The sequence below is a fragment of the Alosa alosa genome, chromosome 2 (assembly GCF_017589495.1).
Source record: "Alosa alosa isolate M-15738 ecotype Scorff River chromosome 2, AALO_Geno_1.1, whole genome shotgun sequence".
Classification (NCBI taxonomy): Eukaryota; Metazoa; Chordata; class Actinopteri; order Clupeiformes; family Clupeidae; genus Alosa; species Alosa alosa.
Genome location: NC_063190.1, coordinates 18824375 through 18849496, shown reverse-complemented (window position 1 = coordinate 18849496; position 25122 = coordinate 18824375). Strand labels below are relative to the sequence as shown.

Sequence of the window (25122 nt, the reverse complement as noted above, 5' to 3'; positions counted from 1 at the left end):
TACTGTCTGTCCACTAGCCACTTGTACCACTGTCTTTATGCCTCACTGTTTGCGTGCTATATTAGCACATTAGAACATATGCATAACCCCCCCTCCATGCCACAGCCGAACTGTGGCCACACTTATACATTTTCTTAAATAGTTAAATATATAGATATATAGACTTTACTTTACTTTATTTCTGCATTGTTGCACAGTTGACTTACTCATTTGCACTATCACCATGACCACTATCACCATTGCACTACCACCATGACACTCATTCACACAGAGCACCTTAGAGCACCTTACCATACCTTACTATGCACAGAGAATCACAGGCTCAGCCCCTGCCTCAGTCATTGCAAGCGCCTCTGATTTATTAATCACCACTATGTGGATACTGTTTTTAGAATTTATTTAGATTAAGTGTTAGTATAATTTGTAATTTTGTTATTTGTATTTTAGTATATTTTTATATATTGTATTAAGTGTTAGTATAATTTGTATTTTAGTATATTTAGCATATTCTTTATCTTCTAGCCTACTGTCCTTACTGCTTAGTTGTGTTTTTATATTATATACTTTAATTACTCTTCTGCTGTTAAAGAATGTGTTTGTGTTGTATGTATGCTGCTGAGACCTTGAATTTCCCCTGGGGATCAATAAAGTATCTATCTATCTATCTATCTATCTATCTCTTTCCCCGTACTTTGGCCAAACAATCTTTGCTTTGGCTTGTCGCGCGCGTGCACTCGAGCGCGCGCGCCTGTACGGGTGCCTGTTGGTCGTCTCTGCAAATATGGCTGCTTTCAGTAAGTCTATACCGCACAGTTGCTACGAGATCGGACATACATGGAATCCCTCATGTACGTTATCGACACTGCAAGTTACGGCGGGGGCTTTGGAGGTGTCCTTCAAAATTTATGCACCGCTGTATCTGGTGAGTCTTCACACTTCACTGTGCAGTTACGAAATAATGAACCCCATTCCCTAAGGACGCTTAGCAGTGCCGATGCTAGCTTGCTTGCTACTAGATGGAGTAAGTAAGTTAGGAGCATAGCGATAGCTATCGCTAGCGGACCATCGCAAGGCTATCGTAATTAGCTGTATTGTCGATTTGTTCGAGCGAGGCAAAAGTTGTATTCGAATTTTCTAGCTATGTGTTTGTTTTCCCGTCCTGCAAAGCATTGGTTTTTAGTCGTGGGGTGCAAATTAGAGTTGACAAGTCGTTGTTATCATTACCTTTGCCACCTGACATGTACAGCAAGCTAACTTAGCCGTTTAGTTCACCTCATGAACTTGGGTTAAAGTTCTGTGCCCAAAGTAGGCTTACCTTTACCATAATACTCTGCTTGGTTGCTTGTTAAAAACAATCCAAACATTGGCAACCACACATAGCAGAAGAATTCCTTGAGGTTGTTTTTTGGACAATGAACAAGGTGATCAGTTATCATTGTCTACAGTTTTTGCATTCGTGTTTCAGTTGTGTCACACTTTCATTGTGTGTCATAGGTCAATATTTAGACATTTACTCTATAGAAGTCGCTTGGCGTCTCCATTGCCAGAAGAAATTCAGGTGTCACTGAGGACCATAACGTTCAGCAATCCCTACTAAAATATATATATTTTTACTCTTTTTTTTTCAGATTGCAGCTATCCTAAGAAGAAGGAAAAAAGACTATTATATCAAGAGATTACTACCTGAGATTTTGCAATCTACTTCTTTCCTTACTGCAAATGGAGGCTTGTACATAGCTTTTTTCTGCATTCTCAGGTAAGGTTAAGTCAGCCATGCATTTGTCTTTTAAATGTGTAAAACTAGTGTTAGCCTGTGTGCATTGCAGAATTCCCATGTGAAAAAGACAGCAAAAGTTTGGTACCAAATGCATTATTGTCTGTCACAACATGCAAGTCGAGATAACAAGAATTTGGGTTAAAGAGTAGCTTTTCATCATCTCAGTATTTGTTGAAGTGGTTGAATTCAGTCAGCATATTCCTCTGATCACTGGAAATGGTTTCATTCCTCTAATCCAACGGTTCCCAAACTTTTTTCCCTGCGTACCACCACCTACATCCTGACTTGGCTCGCCGTGAGACCTCGTGGGACGACCACCATCCGACACATAAAAACGTAACACATTCAATTGACTCATTCCAGGCATCATGTTTTATTAGCTGCCCTACATGATGACCAATAACAAAATCAAAATGTGCAACTGGTCAATGAGCTCTCACACTAAAAAAACAGTGTGGAGAACCACATTATGAAACACAAAGAACAAAGAGAGAACATAGGCTTGAGACTTTTCTGACATTGCCCTTTTCATCTTGCGTACCCCCTAGTGGAAGCTCACATACTGTACCACTGTTTGGGAATCCCTGCTCTAATCTAGCCTGGAAAATCCAGACCCTGGTAATCTAGAAAGATTAAGGGTCTGGCCACGAACAATGTAATGGCCCAACTCGAGGGGCGGCACCAAGCAGCATTTGAAAATCTCACTGCACGCAATTGGATAACACTAGACCAATGTTTACTCTGAATGATTCCGGACTTCGACGCAATTGGATAACACTACGATCAATGTTTCCAACGTTGCAGCACTGTCGTCATCAGTTTAGCTCGCCTCTGGCACGCTATCAGATACGATTTGATTGGTTCCACGGGATGCAAGGGGAAAAAGTAACGTGCATCATTGCTCGTTGCCAGAGTGTCTCCCAGAGACAATTCCATTGTGCTGTTGTGAGAACTCTGGATTTTAAGGGTAGCTCTAATCATTAATGTTAGTTGAATAGACTAGTCATAGATATTTTCCACCTGTACATAATATAAATCCCAATGTCAAAAAATCAAATCAATTAAAAAAATCCAGAGAAATGGATTGGATTTTATCACCCACACCCCTTTGTGCGCGTGTGTGTGTGTGTGTGTGTGTGTGTGTGTGTGTGTGTGTGTGTGTGTGTGTGTAAATCCATGTTTTAATAACTCTTGTGTTGTGCAGGAAACTGCTCGGAGGATTCTACTCTTGGTCTGCGGGCTTTGGTGCAGCGCTGCCAGCGTCCTACATCTCCATCCTAATAGAGAGAAAGAGCAGGTGTGTCTCAGTGTGAAGGACAACTGTCCATGTAATGTGCTGTGCTTTTGATAGTAGGGTTGCACGATGCGCCGGTATTAGAAAGACATCTCGATACCCTGAAATTAAAAATGTTAGTACTGATAGTTTTAAGAATGTTATTTAAATCAGGTTTTAAAGGAACCGTATGTAAGATTGTGGCCAAAACTGGTACTGCAATCACTTTCAAATTACTGTAGAGCGGTGTATCCCCTCCCCCTCCCCCCTGACTGGCAGAGCTGGGTGGCCCATCAGGCCAAAACACAACATGACAACATCATTTGAGGGCTGCAACTTCACTTTTTAAATGACAATATCCTGGCCGGACTACTGTTGTCAGTTATATAAGTATTTTAAATGAACATGATTTCTTAATGTCTAGTGACATATCAGGGCCATTTTATGATTAATTGAAATACATTTCTTATATACGGTTCCTTTAATAAAAGCTGGATTTGTTATCTTTTGAAAAAAAATGAAGTGGCATTTTCTGTTCAATGCCTATTTTATTACTTCTACTACTGATGTTTTGCCATGATATCATTTCAGTATTGGTATCAAGTTACTTTGGCATGGTATCATATCAGTCATAATTTTGGTATCATTACACCACTAATGGATGAGTCGTCTTTATTGTCAATGACCAGACTGATGCGCTTAACACCTTTTAATCGCCCCATGGGCGTTTCGGGCAAGACACCCTTCTTCAGCGTGATTATGGCGATTTCACCTTTGTCACCCGATAGGCATGCTTAAAGTACCTATTCAAACTTGACCCCCACACGCAGTCTTTATTTTCACAAAGAGATATTTCTGTTCACAGGTCTCTACCTCTACCATTGCAAAACAGTAATGGTCACTACACCACATATAACATTAATTCACTGCCCCTTCCCAAGTAAACAAACAGATCACGTCACAGACACAGTCACATAGCGTGCGTGCCTACGTGCGTAACAAACAGGCACGTGCATGTAATACTCTGTGTATTTTTGCACTCCTTCAAAATCTTAATTTGTCACTTTACACGGACTGGTTGAAATGTTTACACAGGAGAGGACTTCTAACAATATACATGGCAAACCTGGTAAGAACCTATTAAACAATGTAAAATTGTTTTTGAAAATGTTGGTATACCACAGGATGTTTGTATATAGTTTATACGTCACACTTTAACAGATGATCTGTTAAGTTTCTGTGTCCGGACTGTCCAAGTAAATTGTTATCAGTTTATATACCACAGGATGATTCAGTATAACTAGTTTGTTACAATGTTCAGATGTTTGTCGTTTTCAGGCAACAGAGACGGTGTTTCGTATGGCAGTCACTAGAGGGATCGTTAATCCACTCAAGCATGGCGAGGTATGGCAGAATCTCCCAGCCTTCACTGATCGATGATCTAAAGTAGAAGTGTCAAACTCATATTAGGTAGTTGGCCGGAATTGTTGGAATGAGACCTCGTGGGAAGCCGTCATTCTCTTGGTCATTATCAGTTTTCTGCATGGGTATCAGTGTTGTTTCATGATCTCACTTAGGAGCAAACAAGTACACATAATGTACTGCTGTCATATACTGACTGCTCTTTCTGTCTTGAAATGCCTTCCTTCCATGTTTTTTGTCCCTTCCTTCATGGGGATGGTTTGTAGTGTTGGTTTAATCAATTTATCACGTCATGGAGATATTGCTTATTACACATTGTTGAAGACATCTGGATTGTTAATTAATTTTCCCTTCCTACCCAAAACATCTGGGGGGCCGAATGAAACCTGATGGCTGGACTGATCCGGCCACCAGGCCTTATGTTTGACACCCCTGATCTAAAGAGTGAAAAACTAAATATCCATATTATATGTTTTTTCCCTGCCAATAATTCTCTGCTTGGCCCCGGCCGTGGTTCAATTGGCCGGTGCACCTGCACCGTACGCCGGCGACCCGGGTTCGATTCCCGCCCCGTGGTCCTTTCCAGATCCCACCCCGACTCTCTCTCCCACTCACTTCCTGTCATTCTCCACTATCCTATCACATTAAAGGCATAAAAAGCCCAAAAAATATACTTAAAAAAATACTCTGCTCTTCAAGAAATTAGATATAATTCTGTGTACTGGTATTTTAATGCACATTGAACAATTTGTATTGTAATGACAAGCGTTCGGAGGCTTGACCAGAGGACATTTCGATTTTTGGTAATTGAACATGTAATTTCTCTGTCCTTAATGGCTGGACTACACAGGAGCACTGCTAGAAATGTTTAGCCCCCTGAGTCTGGTTGCAGCACCTTAACGCTGGGTTGTGTTGTCCCCTTCTCTCGCAGGTGCTGCTGTTCTGCCTCACTGCGTCGCTCTACATGTTTTTCTTTCGGTGAGTGGAACAGCTTACAACCTAAAATGGTCTGCTGTCAAAGGCTTGTAATTAGAACAAGAGTCTCTTGATGCTCACCTGGGCGCAGGTATATCCAGATTTTCACGTCTTTCAAATCTGTCCTTACAGGTGCAAAGACGGTCTGAAAGGATTTGCTTTTTCGGCTTTGAAGTGTGTGTGTGTGTGTGTGTGTGTGTGTGTGTGTGTGTGTGTGTGTGTGTGTGTGTGTGCGCGCATAGGTCCATCATAGGTTTGCATATGTATTGCACTGCATTCTTAATATTTCTGTCCCTGTACCATTTTCTAAGTTAGCCTATTAGCTGGTTTGATGCTCATTGAGCTCAATGCAAATCAAACCAGCTAATAGGCTGACTGAAATAACACCCATGCCAATCTCTAGGTATGGTGAAGGGTATGTGATGATGTGGGGCTATTTTAATTCCAAAGGCCAAGGTAACTTTATCAGGATGCACAGTATTCTGGATCCATGAAATCACTTAAGGCATTTAGATCAATTTCCAAAAGATGATTTTATATTCCTCTTTTCAGTCAACTTTAGCATGGGTGCCAATACTTTTGGCCATCACTGTAAGTATATATATATATACTCTTTTGATCCTGTGAGGTAAATTTGGTCTCTGCATTTATCCCAATCAGTGAAACACACTCCGCACACAGTGAACACACAGTGAGGTAAAGCACACACTAGCTGTCAGTCATGCAATTAGCTGCACAAGAAGCATCTACGACCTTTGACCTTTCACCCTGCCGTAGGCCTACTTGTAAATCCGCAGCGAGAACAAAGGCAAAAGCACAGAAACGGCAGCGGCATGATCTTGCTGGGCTTAATTAATGCCCATAGTCCATTAGGACTTGAATATGAAAGCACAGTGGTAACAGACTGGCTGATTCCAGTCGTGCATTGTCTGGTGTGTAAGTAAAGGAAATTAAAGAGAGTGGGATTTAGCATTAGGGACTTGCGCCGTTCGGGTATCGAACCCAGTCTGCCTGTGTCTGAGGCGGAGACACTGCAGTTTCTACAGCGGGGAAAATAAGTATTGAACATGTCAACATTTTTTTCAGTAAGTATACTTCCAGTGAGGCTATTCGGATGAAATTTTCACCGGACATTAGTATTAACTTAGGTAATCCACACATATATAAAAATCCAAACATTAATGTCTAAAAGTAGTGTTATGAGTAAAAAAGTGGAACGGCACAGGGAAAAAGTATTGAACACGCTAAGAAAAAGCAGTACACAAAGGCGAGGAATGACAAGGAACAAACTGGAATCTATAAGTAGTTTGAGAAATTGTCCCTCCTGTCTGTGCAAATTGATATAAGATGGGTTAGTACATACTGGTGGACCATAAAAAGGTTTTTTATTACCAAGGTGTCACACAAGAAACATTTCATGATGGGTAAAGGCAAAGAGCTCTCCCAAGACCTTTGCAGATGCACTTCAAAACTTCAGAATCATCCAGCAAGCAGTATTGGAGCCATTATCTGCAAGTGGAAGAAACATCACTGCATCATCAACTGACCATGCACAGGATCTCCTTGCAAGATTTCTGACCAGGAAGTCAGAAGGATAGTCAGAAGAGCCAAGGACCACTCTGAGAAAGCTCCAGAAAGATTTGGAGGCAGCAGGTACAATTGTTACAGAGAAAATCATAGGTAATGCACTCCACCACCATGGCCTCTATGCACGCTCATCCCGCATGACTCTTGCTGAAGAAAAACATGTCAAAGCTTGTTGAAAGTTTGCTACACAACATTTGAACAATCCTATGAAATACTGAGAGAATGTATTCTGGTCGGGCAAGAGCAAAATTGAACTTTTCAGATGTCATACTACACACCATATTTGGAGGGGAAATGGCACTGTGCATCACCCTAAAAATACCCTACCACCAGTGAGGTTTGGAGGTGGTGGCATCATGGTGTGGGCTGTTTTGCATCTCATGGCACTAGCAGACTTCATACAGTTAAAGGAATGATGAATGGAGTCATTTTGTTCTGGGAGAATCTTTACTTCCACCAGGATGATGAGGATGAGACATGGCTAGACCTTCCAGCAGGACAATGATCCAAACCATTCAGCAAAGGAAGCTCTCAATTGGTTTCAGAGAAAGGAAATCAAGGCCCTGACTTCAATTCAATTGAACAGTTTTGGAAGTTAACTAAAGATCAGGATCCACAAGAGGGACCCCTGAAATATTCAATATTAAAGGAATATCTGTTTAAAAGAATGGGCCAAACTCGTACCAGAATACTGTGACTGATTAGTTTCGTCATACAGGAAATGCCTTGAAGCTGTCAGTACGAATAAAGGCTTTTCCACAAAGTATTTAAGAAATTTCAGCAGGCGTGTTCAATACTTTTTTCCTGTGTCATTCCTCTTTATTACACATAACTCTACCTATGGACATTAATGTTTGGATTTTTTTTATATGAGTGGATTATCTGAGTTAATACTAATGTCTGGTGAAAGTTTCATGCAAATAGCCTCATTGGAAGTATACTTACTAAAAAAAAGTTGACGTGTCCAATACTAATTTTCCCCGCTGTATATGGCGTCTAGTTCTGACATCGTATAGCATCACTGAAGGATAAAATATCCTACCCCACCCCCTGAGAGATGGAATTGTCCTGTGCTGCGTGATATCTAAATCTGTCCTGTCAGTACTGGAAGGAGAACGGACTAGTTGACTTGCAGTCTCACTGGTTTTCTGTCGTGTTTATAATAGGCAAAAGAAGAGAATACATTCCTTCCTGACTGAGAAGGTGTATATTAAGGCGCTCTCTACCCTGCACAGATCTTTAACCATCCTCTATTTACTCTAATTCTGTTGTATCTTTGGTGAAAGGAAGTCCAGAAAAACTAAAGGATGATCCACCATGTAGCTTTTTGCAGTTTTTGATGATCCACCATGTAGAATGCAGGGTTTTTTTTATTTGTTTTGTGACGTTTCAAGCCATGCGGCTCTTCCTCAGACTTACAAACAAGGCAGCAAAAGGAAGGGAAGCAAGTATGCTCTTACTCACTTTCAGTTTGTTTGCTTGTTTTCTGTCAGGTTTATCGTCGGGAAAGAGGAGATCCCCACTCATTCCTTCTTGGCTGAGCATGCCTACGCTAAGGCCCCAGAGCGGGCTGCAGCTGCAGCAGATGCCCACCAGGGGGCGCCACCTTCCAGAACCTCATCCATTACAGCCTTCACCAAGAGGCTGCTGGACGCTCTGTGAGTGGAGCACTGAGGGGTAGGGGGGTTGTAGAGGGTGCACTCGTCTTGTCATCCCATAGCCTCCCATAGCGGTTGATTTGATTAATTCTTTCAGTATCTTCAGTAATCTTCTTTATAACTAACATGTAAGTTAATCATGCATTAGATATGTCATGTGCACAAAAAGTGTGAAATACTTATACTGTTCCATGCATGCATTAATTCACACACACAATAACATGAGCAGGGATGCAGACACGCATGCAGAACACAACAGAAATTACTAAACAGCTGTGCAATATCACTTAAATGGGGGGCAGCCGTGGCCTACTGGTTAGCGCTTTGGTCTTGTAACCGGAGGGTTGCCGGCAAGGCACCTAACCCCTCACTGCTCCCCGAGTGCCGCTGTTGTTGCAGGCAGCTCACTGCGCCGGGATTAGTGTGTGCTTCACCTCACTGTGAGTTCACTGTGTCCTGAGTGTGTTTCACTAATTCACGGATTGGGATAAATGCAGAGACCAAATTTCCCTCACGGGATCAAAAGAGTGTATATATACCTACTTACTTACTTAAATGTCAAAATCAAACAATTCAATATTGCGTTACTTCTAAGTTGACCAGTAGGATATGTAATTTTATGTATATGTATTTTATTTTAAAGTTTTACATACAACTTTGGATATATTATATTAAAAACACAGTCCCCACAGTCAGAGCTCAATGCAACAGAAGTCAGTACGCCGTCCTTTATGTTTGTTCATAAGTATCCATGTGTGTACTCCCATATGTAGCATCATGTGTTTGTGTTGTGTATGTGTGTCCCATCAGGTGTAAACATGGGCCAAGGCATCGGTGCTGCAAGCACTACCATGACAACTGCATATCCTACTGCATCAAAGTAAGACCTCTTTGCACTGCTTTTCCCTTCATGTGTCTATGTACTGTAATGGTACTGTAGCCAGTGGGCACAATGCTGTGCAGTAAGTGAACCTCAATCCACAACACCAGAGATGTGCTAGCGACAGACGCTAGCAACAAACGTCAGTCCACAACACCTAAGAGATGTGCTAGCGACAGACGCTAGCAACAAACGTCACTACACATTAGCTTATCTTAGCGTAATTCACTATACTGTAAGTGGGTTACACCAGTCAGCCCAGTTAGCTCCCTTTTAGCTATAGCCGAAGAGGTGTGACCCACTTCCAGTGAATTATGCTAAGCTAGGCTACCGATCTAAATAACAGGACCATGCCTGACTACTCAAAGCATATTACATCTCCATGTCTGTGTGTGTATCTCCATGTGTCTCCCTCGTGTGTCTGATCGTGGTTGTGTTTGTGTGTCGTTGTCCGGCAGGGCTTCATCCGGATGTTCAGTGTGGGCTACCTCATTCAGTGTTTCCTGAAGGTGCCCTCTGCCTTCCGACAGGCCTTCACCAAACCCTCGCGACTAGTCTCACTCCTCTACAACAAGGAGAACTTTCAACTCGGAGCCTTCCTGGGCTCCTTCGTTAGCATATACAAGGTAAACCTGTGTCCCAACCCCCTCTAGCCCCCAGCCATGGCGTTCCACAAACTAGTTACAGTTACATTTATTTATTTATTTATTTATTTATTTATTTATTTAGCAGATGCTTTTATCCAAAGCGACTTGTCAATTATATTACAAGGGCCATTGTCCCTGGAGGAACTCAGGGTTAAGTGCCTTAACTTACTGTACCTACAACCTACAACTTTTCAGGCTAGTGCATGCTAGCCCAGCTCCTTAGCCACACGCGCCCCAAATTAGTTAATGTGTCAGTGGTTTTTATTCCAACTCTAAGAAATATGTGTGGCTACTCCATTCTTTGTAACTTTATAGCAGTCATCTCTTACAGATTACAAAATGTTTACTCAGATCCAATCCAAGCATAGGGGATTGGGTAAATCTCTGTTGTGCTGTCAGTTGTCTGGTCTCTCACCATAGTACGTATAGTACGTATCATACTCTAAAGAAGCTGACACCTTCTTCCCTTCACAGCAGGAGATGCAGTGCCATTGTCAATTTATTTATATAGCACTTGAATACACAACGGCAGTTGACCAAAGTGCTGTACAGTGAGACAAACAAACAAACATCATATCAGGCTTAATACAGAGGTAATCAGTTAACAAAAAAACTAAACCAATAAGTAAAAAATGACAAAAAGAAAAAGAAAGAAAACAATTTATTAATAACAATAAACCTGTACTAAAGGTAAATACCACTGCTAATAATATAAAATGAAATAATGTCATATCTATACCGGTATACCGATACAGGCCGCATAGAGGTCCAGCAGTCATAAACTGTTTACCTGTGTCCTGTTATCAGCTCATTCTCCTCTCCTTTCTGTCTGTATGTTTGTCTGTCTGTCTGTCTGTCTCTGTCTAACTGGTTTGCTATCTATCTTTCCATTTCTCTCTCTCTCTCTTCTCCCACCTTCCTAGGGCACAAGTTGTTTCTTACGTTGGATAAGAAACCTTGACGATGAGCTCCATGCACTCATTGCCGGTATGCAACACAGGGTCTCCACTCCTCTACATAACATGCATGAGTGACAGTAGGGTTGGCAAAGGATATCCCCAGCACCGTGATTCAGCCGTAGGCACGAGGCATCACCACTGCCTGAGAGGCAACAGTTACACTACCAACTAAATTGAGTTTCATGACAGCAGATTTAGATTTATTCTGTTTATTCAAATTTGTAACTGTACAAATTTGTAGCCAGAACTGTACAAAACTGTAGCCAGAATGTTCAGTATCAAGCGTTCCAAGCAACTGTGCACGTTCATTTGTACTTTTGCCTGTTTTTTCCGTTAAATATTCATTTGTACGTTCCCCCTTCTCAGATTAGTCCCTTTCCTCACTTGTAAAGTGTCAAATGTAACGCAAAAATTGCCATTCTGACTGGGGTTGTTCCAGGATATTAATGTGATGCCTCTTGTCCAATTAGATTAGATCAGATTCAACTTTATTGTCATTGTGCAGAATACAAGTACAAAGACAATGAAATGCAGTTTACGTCTAATCAGAAGTGCAAGATACATGTACAGATATTTGCAGTGTAGTAGCAGTAACATTATAAGAGTAGTAAGAATAATATAGATATATGCAATGTATTAACAGTAATATATTATAAGAAATACAGAATGAATATGGATATTCAGTATGAACCGTATAGACAGATATGTACAGCTATGTGCAGTGGGGTAACAGTACCATTGCAAAGTCAATCAGAAACTTGTACAAACAACTTGTATGGCTTTTTTTTTTATCCTGTTTGTTTTGTCCTCCCTTACAGGATTCCTGGCCGGTATTTCTATGTTCTTCTACAGGAGCACCACTATCTCAATGTATCTCTTCTCCAAGCTCGTGGAGGTCAGTAGGCCTTATTATTAGTATATGTGATATTATGTATGTGTACATTACCAAGTGCACTGGGTTGGCTGATATATCTTTCTGTTGCAAAAAAAAAAAAAAGGCTGTATGTGCTGAAGAAGCGCTTCTATGTATGTATATCTGAAGGACACATGACATGTTGTCTACAACTACGCTATTCAAGAATAATAGGCTAAATACTGTTGAAACAGCATGTAAGAAATATGCTCTCTAATTACCCTTTAGAAATTCTCTTAAATCCTTATTCTCAAAATCTCCGTAAGGAATCATTTGTACCTTGGATGGATGCAGAAATTTAAAAGGGTTGTAACAGTTCACCCAAGTCATCCTATAAAGGGAACGGCAAAGTGCAACATTGAATGGGAAAGTAACTGCACACTAGTACTTTGTACTCGTGTTAAACTAGGGTGAGGATTAAAGTCCAAATTTAATGCTGTCTAGGTTTTATGTACTTGTAAGGACAAAGGTTCTGTGATTCAGTAAATTCATTACACTATACTTGCTGGTATATGTATAATTATAGTAAGTCTATGGTGTGCTATTCCCATTTCGTTCTATATTTCTGTGGTACCACAACTTGATACAGCTCCGTCTCGATGTTGCTTGGCATTTTTTTTTTTTTTGCGGAAGAATGATTATCTATGAATAAATTGTTGCATTTTTCGTTGCTCTATGCACGACTCCATTTTGGATTCATTTGTACTGGGCTATTAACTTCTTGTTTATGTTAAAACATTGGCAAATATGGCGTTTTTCTATAGTTATTGTCTTCAGGACCTTGTCTCATGGTAATGTAGACCAACTTTGTAAAAAAAGTTGTTTGCCACTCCCTCCAGCATATGGGAAAAGGGTTTAAGTTAAATGTTATTAACCTTAATCAAGCAACTGATATTACTGAACTGGTTAGATAACTTTAGCTATGTTGTTCAATAAGAAATAGCCTACTATATTAAAACTGACAGGCTAGTAATCTGTCATTTTCTGTCATAGCCTACTGTGTACAGTGTAAACAGGAAGTTGATGGCCCAGTAGGAAGGAAATCCAAAATGGAGTCCTGCATATAGTCCATAAGCCACTTGAGTCCGTAGGTTACACTGATTTTAGAACAGCTAAAGGGGGTTTTAGGAACTCTGCTTGCACGTTGTGCCTAACAACGCCCCTTAACTGTTATAAAATCAGTGTAACCTACAGCCTCTCTGGGCTTATAGTGTGTTCCCTGTCAGCATTGCACATTCACATTAAGTTCTAGACTAGCACTTTCAGTATTTAGAATTCAAAACAGCCTCTGACAGTGAGGTGTGTTAACGTCCCGCTGAGTGTTGCTGCGTTCTGTCTCCTGTCCTCCTCAGACTATGTACTTCAAAGGCATCGAGGCTGGCAGGTTCCCCTACTTCTCGCAGGCTGACACCATCATCTACGCCATCTCCACCGCCATCTGCTTCCAGGCTGTGAGTGAAACTCCTCCTCCTCACTACTCACCTTCAATACTTAACCACCAAGACACTGCTGGAAATGTATATTGTGTTTGACTGAAAGCCAGGCAAACTACCTGCACCTTCCCTAAAGCTTGTTCTGGAGCAGCAGTGTTGTTGTATTGTAAGTTGTTTGAGAGTCTACTCCACTGAGCATTTCCCCCTCCGTCCCAGGCTGTGATGGAGGTGCAGAACCTGCGACCTTCGTACTGGAAGTTTCTACTCCGGCTCACCAAGGGCAGGTGTGTGTGTGTGTGTGTGTGTGTGTGTGTGTGTGTGTGTGTGTGTGTGTGTGTGTGTGTCACTGTTGTGTCTGTGTGTGTGTGTGTCACTGTTGTGTGTGTGTGTTAGGGGTGTGAATCTCTCATGTTAAAGACGATACGATTCACATCTAGATACATGGGCACGATTCGATACAAGAAAAGATACATGTTCATAAAAAACGATTCAGTACGATTCGATGCGATTCGATGCAGTTGAAGAATGGAAAGCATTCTCAAAGATTTTTTATCTTTTGCTTAAGGTGCACATTAATTTTATATTATTAATTATCATGGTCATGTCAATTAGGCAAAAACAAATGTGTGAATATGATTATCTAAACTGAGGTTTGTATCATGCTGTATTGAAATGAAAAAAGAATAGTCTACATTTCAGTCAAATACAGCAGCCAAATACAACATAAAAATACATTTTTATAGACTTTATAGATTTTATAGAGTTATATCTGATTGATCTGAAGGAGCTGTAGCCTATTGTTGAGGTAAGACGATACCGAAATAAAATAAAACTGCTTAAGACAACCTTGGCCTTTTCTCATATAGCCTACAAGAATAAAATAGGCATATGAACTGGGCCTATTTTGTTCCAAGTCTGAGTGAATATGAACAAAAATATAGCTGCAAGCAGCAATGAGGGGGCCAAGCAGAAGGTTCAGCAGGCCAGATTTGCCATGTAAGTCAATGCCGTTGCATCAGACATATAGCCTTAACCCTTAAGAACGTAGGTTTTATTTAAACCAACGTACTCCACTGGGTGAGTTTTTTGGGCTGCGTCACTAGCGTTCTACACTGACATTCTATAGTCATTATTAGGTGGCCTACAATCTATGCAGTGTTAGCATGGCCTGGGGCCTAATGTACAAAGAAAGTAGCGTACGCACAACAAAATCCTGATGTATGAAACCGTGCGTACGCAGCATTCCACGCAGCTTTTTTTTGTACATCCCAATTAACGGAAATTAAGCGTGCATGCACGAAAGCATTACACTCCACCCCTCTCCTCCCTCAATCACACTCATTTTAATATGCTAACTAGAAGGCCACTCGAGAGCGCAGACCTCCGCAAAGACAAAATGGCCTATCCCGCAATATTAATAACAATGAAAACTAATTTGTGGATCCATACTCGAACCTGCTTCAAAGTTTAATAATTAAAATCATCAAATTAATAATAAAAAAAAAAGTGCAGATGCGAGATAGAACTGTTTATCTGACGAAATGGCAAGAATCTTATGTCTTTATCATCTGTAATTAATAACAAACAAAAAACAGTAGTGGCAGAGAGTAGCACTAGCAGTGGCAGCTATAGGGTCAGAGACTGTGGCAGAATTATTGGTCTGTCTGCAAGTAGGTGACAGGGTTCGCATAACTGGGTTTGATGCATTTGAACCATTACAACACAACTGCATTAATTAAAAAAAACATTAAATCAATCGTGTCCAAGTAGGCTACCACGCATCGCGCACTTGAGGTGGAATAAACAAAGTCGATCCAGGCCACATCGCCACAACATTACGATTTCTGGATCATATCCCTATATGTGCACACAAGTGTGACAACAATAATGCGAATGCTTACTCGAGGAAAGTCAAAGTATCCTATGCAGTCAATCACACTAAGGGAAATAGCTTACTTTCGAAGTGTTATCATTTTTAATAACCCACGTTTCACAATATACTGTGCAAATAAAGGCCTAGACTCGCGATCAACTAATGTTGTTGCTGCATTGCCTCTTAGTGTCGCCAACTGACGATACACATTGGAAATGTCGCGTAGGCCTCACGCCAGACATGAAGTTTGCGTGGAGGACCTCACATTCTCACGTTCAAGTCAGCCTTCAGACATCCGCAAGCGCGAGCGTGAGAAGTGACGTGACGCAGCATTTTGTGCGTGATGCAAGCTTTGTACATGAGGCCCCTGGTCTGTTTTATTTCACATGAATATTGCAAAGTACCACACACACACATGCTTTCATCATGTGATCACATGTGTTGCATGCATGCACCTGATTACGCATAAATGAAGTCGCTGACAGACAACGGTTACAATTGTCACGAGGATAACAGGACACGCAAATATCTCTGCTCTTACCTCAGACGGATGTTCAATGTCCACATCAGAGTTGTCATTAGATGTAAAAATAACCCTGATCTCTTCATCAGTAAGCTGACGCCTTTTCAAATGTGCCATGACTAATATTATCGATGAAATTGTATAGCGTCTGTAAATACTACGAATGTTTTCTGAATGAATGAACTTCGAGATGCCGGTCGCTGTAATGTTTTGCATTGACGGACTTGATGGATGCACTGCTATTGCGCAAATAAAGCTGTGATTATAATGGGACAAGATAAAGATGTATGCGCATTTCTTGTGCGAGTTTTAATGTCATGAATGTAGAAAACTAGGTTTCCTGAGCCGTGCGTTACTGAAAGCTTCATAGCTTGTGAATGAACGATGTTTGTTTCCAGCATTCCGTACATTTCGTGGTCATATTGATTTTCATCTTTTCAGTGGCCATGAGATTTGACTAAACACTGAATAACATCATCATTTAATTTAGAAAAATCACTAATTTTGCTTGTTTTATTGTGCTTGGTGTAATGACTGACATTCAGAAATATGGCAATAAATGGCAGTGAAGCTAGAAACATTTGTAGCCTCCTGTAAATAAACGTCTTCCCAATACTTGCCACTTCCGTGGATTTTGTCATGTACAGTATAGCCCGACCACACAATCATAATATAAACTAGATCTGCAAAATGTGGACATAACAAAATGGTAGTGGCAAAGTGATTTATGAGAGACCATTTTGACTTTGAGAATGTACAATGTCAGCCCATGTTAGCCAACCAGTGGTAGCCCATTGTTAAGCAGCAATTAGAATACTTATGTAGCAACATTCCAAACACAAAAAAGTGTGATGCACGCTTTTACGGATAGTTAACGGCCGTCACACCAGTGTGGCGATATCGTTCCTAAGGGTTAAGCAGTCACAGCAAGTTCCATGCCATACAACCCAAGATTGGCTGAGTTACAAGGTCAAGTTTCACATCAAAACATAACTGATTTTGTGGGGCTGAACCAGGGCTGAGTGTCGCCGCCCCCTCCCCCAGCCAGCCCACCGCCGCAACCGCCTCTGCCCATCCCACCCCCGTCCCACCCTTGCACGCACACATTAGAATGAACTAGATGGAACTTGCTGTCATCAGTTTCACATCAAAAATAAAAGATTGACTGAGATATGATCACACTTGCTGTGATTTAAACATAGAGGTCAAGAATTGACGTCTTAGGGTGTGTTGAACTCGGCTTGGCCCAAGGATTCCAATGATACCTCATTTTGCCATTGGTCAACAGGTCAAAAGTTACGATCCGTGAACACAAGTCCAACTTTGGCCTGTTGGTGGCGCTTAGAGCGCTTTGAGGTGCCGGCATGAAACTTGGTGAAATGAATTATTGGACTGTCCCCAATTAGTGTGCAAAATTGTGTAACTTTTTACCAGACGGTTCTATGGGCTGCCATTGACTTCCATTGCAAAATAATGCGCATCAGCAACTACTGGCCAAAATGCATTTTTGTCAATTACGGTGCCCCCTAGAGGTCAAATGTCACCAAATTTCTTGAGCGTCCTCCCGATGTGGTCTGAGGTACATGTACTAAGTTTGGTTTTGATACATGAAAGCGTTGCTGAGATATGAAATAACTTCCTGTTTGGCGGCTTCGCCGCAAATTTCGATTGGCTGGTACAGGTCAATGCTTCTGTCAATTGTTCCAGAAAGCAATGCACTCATCAGGCATGGTCTGTAGATGGTCTCTGCCAATTTTGGTGAGGATCCGCTGAAATTTGTGACCTGCGAAAACTTACGTGTTTTTGATTAAATCCAATATGGTGGCCGAATCAATTACGATGACATCACAAGTCGGCTTGGGTTGGCCTAAGGACCTCCAACAGTATTACCAGACACCACTAGTGCGTTTTAATTCTAAGCACAACTGCAGCTACAGGCCAAAGCTCCAGCTGTATCGCTGTGTGGGGCGGAAGCTGCACTGAATACAACAGGAAAGCCCTGCAGGCATAGTGAACACAGCTGGAAGGATCATTGGTGCTTCACTCCCCCCCTGAAGGACATTTACACCACCCACCTCACCATAAAGGCTGACCAAAATTGTGAGTGATGCAAGTCACCCCGCTCACAATCTGTTTGATCTACTGCCCTCTGGGAAGAGGTACAGTGATGCTCCCAAGACTACCAGACTCACTAACAGCTTCATACACCAAGCTGTAAGGATGCTGAACTCTCCCTCCTCTCCCCCCCCCTCCACCCTCAGCTACATAACATCCTGGACATTGGACCCACAATGGCCGCCTGCACTACTCCACCTGCACACTTGAACACTTGCACACTTGTACACTTTACAACTTGGTGTTGTTGTCCTGAAAACACAACACTTCTGCTGCTCTTACATAACTTGCACCACTATGCCACTTTCTTTATTACTTAGGTCAAACAGTATTTTATAGTATTTTACAGTATTTGCACTAGTATTTTATTGACTGTCTATGCACAATTTTAAACAAAATTTTGCTGCTCTTATTTTTTTTCATTATTATTATATGTGCCCTCTTATTTACTTATTTACTTACTTTTTTGTTTTACTTGAATGTTATGTTTGTCTGTGGACTTAAAATTGGTCAAATATGTCTTGTCTTCACCCGTGGGATAGTGAGAAACGTAATTTGATCTCTTTGTATGTCTGGAACATGTGAAGAAATTGACAATAAAGCTGACTTGACTTTTGACTTTTGACTTTGACTTTGAAAAGGCATGTTTCTTAATTACAGCGCCCCCTAGAGGTCAAAGGTCACCAGATGTCTTAAGCGTCCCCCTGATTGGGTCCTGAGTCCATGTACTAAGTTTGGTTATGATGGATGAATGGGTTGCTGAGATATGAGCTCACTTCCTGTTTGGCGGCTTCGCTGCAAATTTCGATTGGCTTTTACGAGCAAACGGTTTTAGTTCCGAAGACAAAAAGCAATGCATTAATGAGGCATGGTCTGAAGATCATATGTGTCAATTTTGGTGACGATCGGACAAAATTTGTGACCTGTGAAAGATTAGTTTCACTTTAACTAAAATCCAATATGGCGGAAAATCCATCATGGCGGAAAAATGACGTCATAGGGTGCGTTGAACTCGTCTTGGTCCAAGGATTCCAACGATACCTAATTTTTGACAATCGGCCATACGCGTCAAAAGTTACGTATGTGAATGCACGTCCAACTTTGTCCTGTTGGTGGCGCTAGAGTGCTTGAGGTGCCATCATGAAACTTGGTGACATTAATCATGGGACTGTCACTAATCAGTGTGCCAAATTTCACAACTTTTCACCAGACGGTTCTATGGGCTGCCATTGACTTCAATGACGGAAGCGTAATAATAAATATAGCTGCAAGCAGCAATGAGGGGGCCAAGCAGAATAGGCCGGAGTAGCCACGGTGACAAGATTGAATTCAGCAGATACCCGCCATCAACACTTTCAACAAGTTTAATATCAAAACATAATTGATTTTGTAGGGCTGAAACAGGGCTGAGTATTGTCACTGCCTCCGCCAGCCAGCCCCCCACCTAATCACCCCTGCCCGTCCCACCCCGTCCTGGCACGCCCCGCCCCGCCCTTGCACGTACGCATTAGAATGAACTGGATGGAACATGTTGTCATCAGTTTCACATCAAAAAATAAAAGGTCGATAAAACACATCAGCAACCACAGATCAAAATGCAATATTGCTAATTGCAGCACCCCCTACAGGTCAAAGATCACCAACGTTTTTGAGTGTCCTCCTAATGGGGTCATGAATCCATGTAGTAAGTTTGGTTATGATACATGGCAGGGTTGCTGAGATATGAGCTCACTTCCTGTTTGGCGGCTTCGCCACCAATTTCGATTGGCTGTTACGGGCGAATTCTTTTGTCAATTGTTCCAGAAAGCAAGAAAATGATAGGCTATGGTCTGAAGATGGTCTCTGAATATCAAGTGTGTCAAGTTTGGTGTTGATCGGACAAAATTTGTGACCTTTGAAGACTTTTTAGTGTTTTTGATGAAATCCAATATGGCGGAAAATCCATCATGGCGGAAATTGACGTCATAGGGTGCGTTGAACTCGGCTTGGTCCAAGGATTCCAACAGTACCTCATTTTTCAAAATCGGATCAACAGGTCAAAAGTTACGTGCGTGAACGCACGTCCAACTTTGGCCTGTTGGTGGCGCAGAGCTCTAGGTGCGGCATGAAACTTGGTGCAATTAATTATTGGCCTGTCCCCAATCAGTGTGCCAAATTTCACAACTTTTTACCAGACGGTTCTATGGGCTGCCATAGACTCCCATGGCGGAAGAAAGATGTTAAATAATAATAAGAAATCATAGAAACACAATGGGTGCCTTCGCAGCTTCGCTGCTTGGCCCCCAATAATAAGAAAACTAACAAACACAATGGGTGCCTTTGCAGCTTTGCTGCTTGGCCCCCAATAATAATTGTGCATCGTTTTAGCAGCAAGGGCAAAATTATTCTTTAACATTAAGGAAATACCTTCATCAAACGTAAGGCTACTCTACAGACTACCGTTGCCGTTTAGAAAATGCTATAGTAAGTGTTTAATTTCGCGCTGGATTTTGAAAAACAAAGGAGTAATAAAAACTGTCAAACAAACGACCGAGTGTGAGTTGTCACGTGCTTAAGTTGCAGTAGATGTATAGGTAATGAAGTCCTTTGACAACTTTGGGCAATGAATGTAGTTTCCAGGAAGTGGGATGGGGCTTCACATATCGATTGTAGCCAAGTAAATCTTACACGTTAAATTCGGATACCACATATCGATCGGTTAATCTTTACACCCCTAGTGTGTGTGTGTGTGTGTGTGTGTGTGTGTGTCACTGTTGTGTCTGTGTCACTTCTGTGTCTGTGTGTGTGTCATTGTGTGTCTTGTGCGTTACTCTTGTGTTTGTCTGTACGTGTGTTTGTGTGTTAACCTGTTAAGTAGCTGATGATGTTTAAGTTTGGCGCTGCTGTTTGGCCTCCTCAGGTTTGCCCAGATGAACAGGAGACCCCTGGACACCTTTGGCACCGGTGCCTCCAGGGACTTCAAGAGCTTCGCCTCCAAGCTGGACCGACGCTACACCGTGGTCCCACCAGAACTGCCCGTGCAGCTGGACTGAGCCAACCAGCCGGCCAGCCAGCCGCATCCACTTCAGGGAGGCGCAGCTGCTGTGGGCACAGGTCTCCAACTCTGCAGGGCCCTGGACACACCCGGCCTTGGGGCGGAAGGCGGCTAGATGTCCCACTCACCCCACCCCACCCCACCCCACCCTTCCATACCACGTCCCTCCCCATCTCCATCAGTGTTAATGTGAAGCTGATGGGTATGGGCGCTACAGTGAAAGTGACTGTAATTAACTAGAGATTCTATTGAGCAAAAAAATAATAATGTGTGTATATATACATCTACTTATATATATTTAGATAGATGGATAGATAGATAGGTAGGTAGGTAGGTAGATGGATAGATAGATAGATAGATATACAGCACTTAACAGCAAAAGACATGCAAAAATGACTAGATCTGTTTTTGCACAAGTTCGTGCTACAATTGATGCTTCATATTTACTAAATACAAGGCTGCACACAAGACGTGGAAAATAAGGAGCTTGTGTTGTGAAGCCATGCTTCCGCTCAGACAGGTTTGTCTAGTTACAGACCATGGCAGCAGACAAACAAAAGAAAACATTACGTGGGAACCCCTGGAAATCTCTGCTCAGGGTTGAAGTCAAGAATTAAAAAACAAAAACACTTTTTTGTTATTGAGGCAGCCACACTGTGTTTTTTCCAATGCCACCAGGAGGCAGTGTGGACTACTGGTTCCAAGTCTCAAAAGTGACTGAACAGGCCCTTAGCAGATAAAATGCTGAAAGCTAATTGATTGTCATTATGAAAAAAACACATAATCCTTCTCACTGGTTTGGTGATTTTATGAAGCTGCCATTAAACATTTCAATGCTATGGGTTGTATTTTGGATGGTAAACCCAATCTATTAGTCACTACATTGTGAATTTCTAGTTATGTCCTCATCCTCATTTCAAGTCATGTTTCAACATTTGTGAAATGTTGTTCGGCCTTATGCAATGGTCATCTGAGCATAACTCTGTGGGATGCCCCATTTTGAGTGCCTTGCCACGTATATCTACACATATGAAGCATTTACTGTAGTGGTTGTTTACATTAATGTAAATGTTTTTTGCATTTCTTTTGCTGGTCACGAACTGATGTTTTAAAGGGGATGCATTTTGTGTTCAGGTTAACTCTTGATAGGATGGACTGGCATCTCTGTTGGTGCAGAGTATTTTCTAATACGTTCAATACCTTGGGTGAATGTTAGGCATTTTTTGTCACTGAATGTAAACAAGGCACCCAAGTCCACTCAGGCATATAGCCAAACGTCAGACATTTACTTTTATTCCTTATAATAATAGGTAAGCAATGATCCTTTAGTCTCATCACATTTTGTGTCTCTACAAATGGTGACACTGCAACCTTGTTTCCAAGCGTACTTTGGTGGGAGAACAGCTGCACAGAGTTGTCTAAAGCCTTGAGAAGTGATTATGTTGCTATACAAGTTAATGTGAATTATTTCTTTAATTTATTGTCATTTTTAAAATCATCAGAGCTGGCATTACAAGTGCACAACACACAAAACCTGCATGGCTGGTCGTTTCACATCCTCCCGCTTCGCTTGAGGTCTCGGGCACTCTGCGTCCGAACCCAGGTAGTAGCCGTGATGACAACAGGTCATGGCCCGGTTTGGGACGAACCCACGACAGACTAAGTTGCCGTGAGGGAATCCAGGGGGCTGTTCCAAGTATAAGGTGTAGGGACAAAGAATTCATTTATGCTGTTCTATACCCTACATGTGTGCTCTACTTATTGACTAGGAGTTAACTTACCTAGGGGTGCGGCAATGGGAAATTGAATTGCAACCAGCAAAGTTGCTAACTTAGTTAGCAACTATGGTTTTGGGAAACGAAAACCTGGGTTGGTCATTAGAACTCGTACATAAAACACTCCCCTGGATTTCTAAGTCTCATTTTCAACCTCAGCTATTTTAATCTCATGTAATAGATTAAGAAATTATGACTGACCTGCACAGATTAATCAGTTCACAAGCTTTCCTGGATAACTCGATTTCTTTTTCTGACAACATTTTGATGACCCACATCTCGGTGTTGTATAGAATATACTTTTTTTTTTAAAGGAAAAAGATAAAGTTGTGATCTAAAAAAAATAGGTGTATACTTGTATAACACTGTTTGTAATTTATATACAATGAAAAATAAAACTTATTTGTTCTCTGTTGATATTTTTGTAGTAGTGCTGTTATTTCCTGTGAAATGGTATATGACCTCAACTTTTTGTTTGAATCTGTTGTAGAGGTAAAGGAGATGAGAGATTAATTGTAATCCAGTGCTCAGAATGTTTCTGTATTTAAACAGAATTTAGGAAACTGCACCTCCAAAAAAACATGATTAAAACACAAACTGTGTCAGTCATTGGTCATCCACTCGTCCTCTCCTTTCAGCATTTCAGCATTCTGTTCAGATCCATTTGATCCTATAACCTTTTGCAAGATATAATACTACAAAGCACAAACATGACTCCCCACCTCTTAAGTCTGCCTTTGGTCATGCCATTGAAGAGAATTATTGTGTCCTAGTTCCTTGTCATCCATTTCACGTGCATCATTTCCAGACTATTAGTTAGGAACATGATGCTATTTGTCTTGTTTGTTAGTTTATCTGATTTGTTTCCCTGTTACTGAAGCACCTTTAGACTGTTATATTGATCGTGTAAATGAATAATAACCATTGCTGATTGGATCTGGTGTGATTTCAAGCCACAGGGAATGGAAAGAGGAATGATGGGTAATAATAGACGTGGAGAAGAGGAACAGAAACCTGTTCAGTCATGGTGTATCTGCGTTTTGGGGTGTCTGTGTGCGTCAATCATCACAGGAAAGTGAAGCAGTGATTCAATGCGGGTTTCAAAGTACAGTCCTCTTTATTTTACAATTATTGTACAGTGATGAAATTCAGTGTTGACATTCACAGTTCCTTCCATTCAATCATTTCCTATCCCTTCCCTCTCATGCATACACACATACATACACACACACACACACACACACACAAGTGTTGAGTAGATGTGTGTGTATTTGTGTGTCTGTGTGTGTGTGTGGGTGTGTGTGTGTGTGGAGGGGGGCGGGGGTAGCCAGAGCCAAGTTGTGTGTGTGAGTGATTCTAAAAGGCTTGTTCAGTGGGTGGGTCTACTCAGGCGCACAGAGATAATCTTAGCATAATCAACCTGCAGCCCCGGTGGAGCGCGTCCCTGTGCGGGAGGAGAAAAGCACAGCCGCGCTGCTCCACTCACACACACACACACTCTCACACACACACACACTCTACTCCACTCCACTGCGGCCCTCTGCTCTGACAGACAGGACGGAAAACTCATCCGACGTGGTCATGTGAGTCAGCTTTGGTCATGCCAGGGCTGGATTTCATGCCACAGCAGACAGGTTCTGTTGATAAAATGACAAGAGATGAGTCTGGTGGCACAGACACAATATACAGGTAGCTGTGCTGGCACAGACTCAATCTATACAGGTAAAATGTGCAAAAAAAAAAAAGAAATAAAGACCTTGCTGAGCTTTCTTGTTGTTTCATATTGTATAGAATAATTTCTCTCTCTCTCTCTCTCTCTCTCTCTATGTGTGTCTCTCTCTCCTTCTGTTTTCCTCTCTCTCTCCCTCTGTTTTCCTCTCTGTCTCTCTCTCTCCCTCTTCCAGCATGTACGTTGTGTAGAGTCCCCTGAGTTTAGGGCCTATGCCTGATCCGTCTCACCCAGGTGTGATGTCAGAGTGTCACGATGGCGAGTTCAACAACAGAGTGAGAGAATGAGAGCGTCTCAGAAGCACACCTTGACACACTGACACCTCGCACAGAAAAAATAAAACATGAAACCCCTCTGATGTTCCTCTCTATTCTGATGCAGGATGTTGACCAGCTTCAGTAATTCACTCTTTAAAATAGCTGGTAAAATATAATTCAAGTGTTCAGTTGTTTTAATAGTCCACCTGAAAGAATTTAAATTGCAGGAAAAAAAAAAAAAAAACATTATAATTTACTCTGCAAATCAACACATCATTTCCCATAATCACAC

The 25122-nt window shown here is 41.6% G+C and overlaps 1 protein-coding gene across 1 annotated transcript; it reads left to right on the top strand.

The window, feature by feature from the left end:
• The first annotated feature begins 764 nt into the window (after positions 1-764).
• Positions 765-23261, top strand: tmem135 (transmembrane protein 135). Its single transcript, XM_048237707.1, has 15 exons — positions 765-922; positions 1629-1756; positions 2982-3074; positions 4146-4179; positions 4389-4454; positions 5404-5450; positions 5580-5621; positions 8528-8692; positions 9503-9572; positions 10031-10198; positions 11143-11206; positions 11997-12073; positions 13444-13542; positions 13741-13808; positions 20935-23261. Exons 1-15 carry the CDS (start codon positions 782-784, stop codon positions 21065-21067), a joined length of 1395 nt encoding a protein of 464 aa, XP_048093664.1. The 5' UTR covers positions 765-781; the 3' UTR covers positions 21068-23261.
• The last annotated feature ends 1861 nt before the right edge of the window (positions 23262-25122 follow it).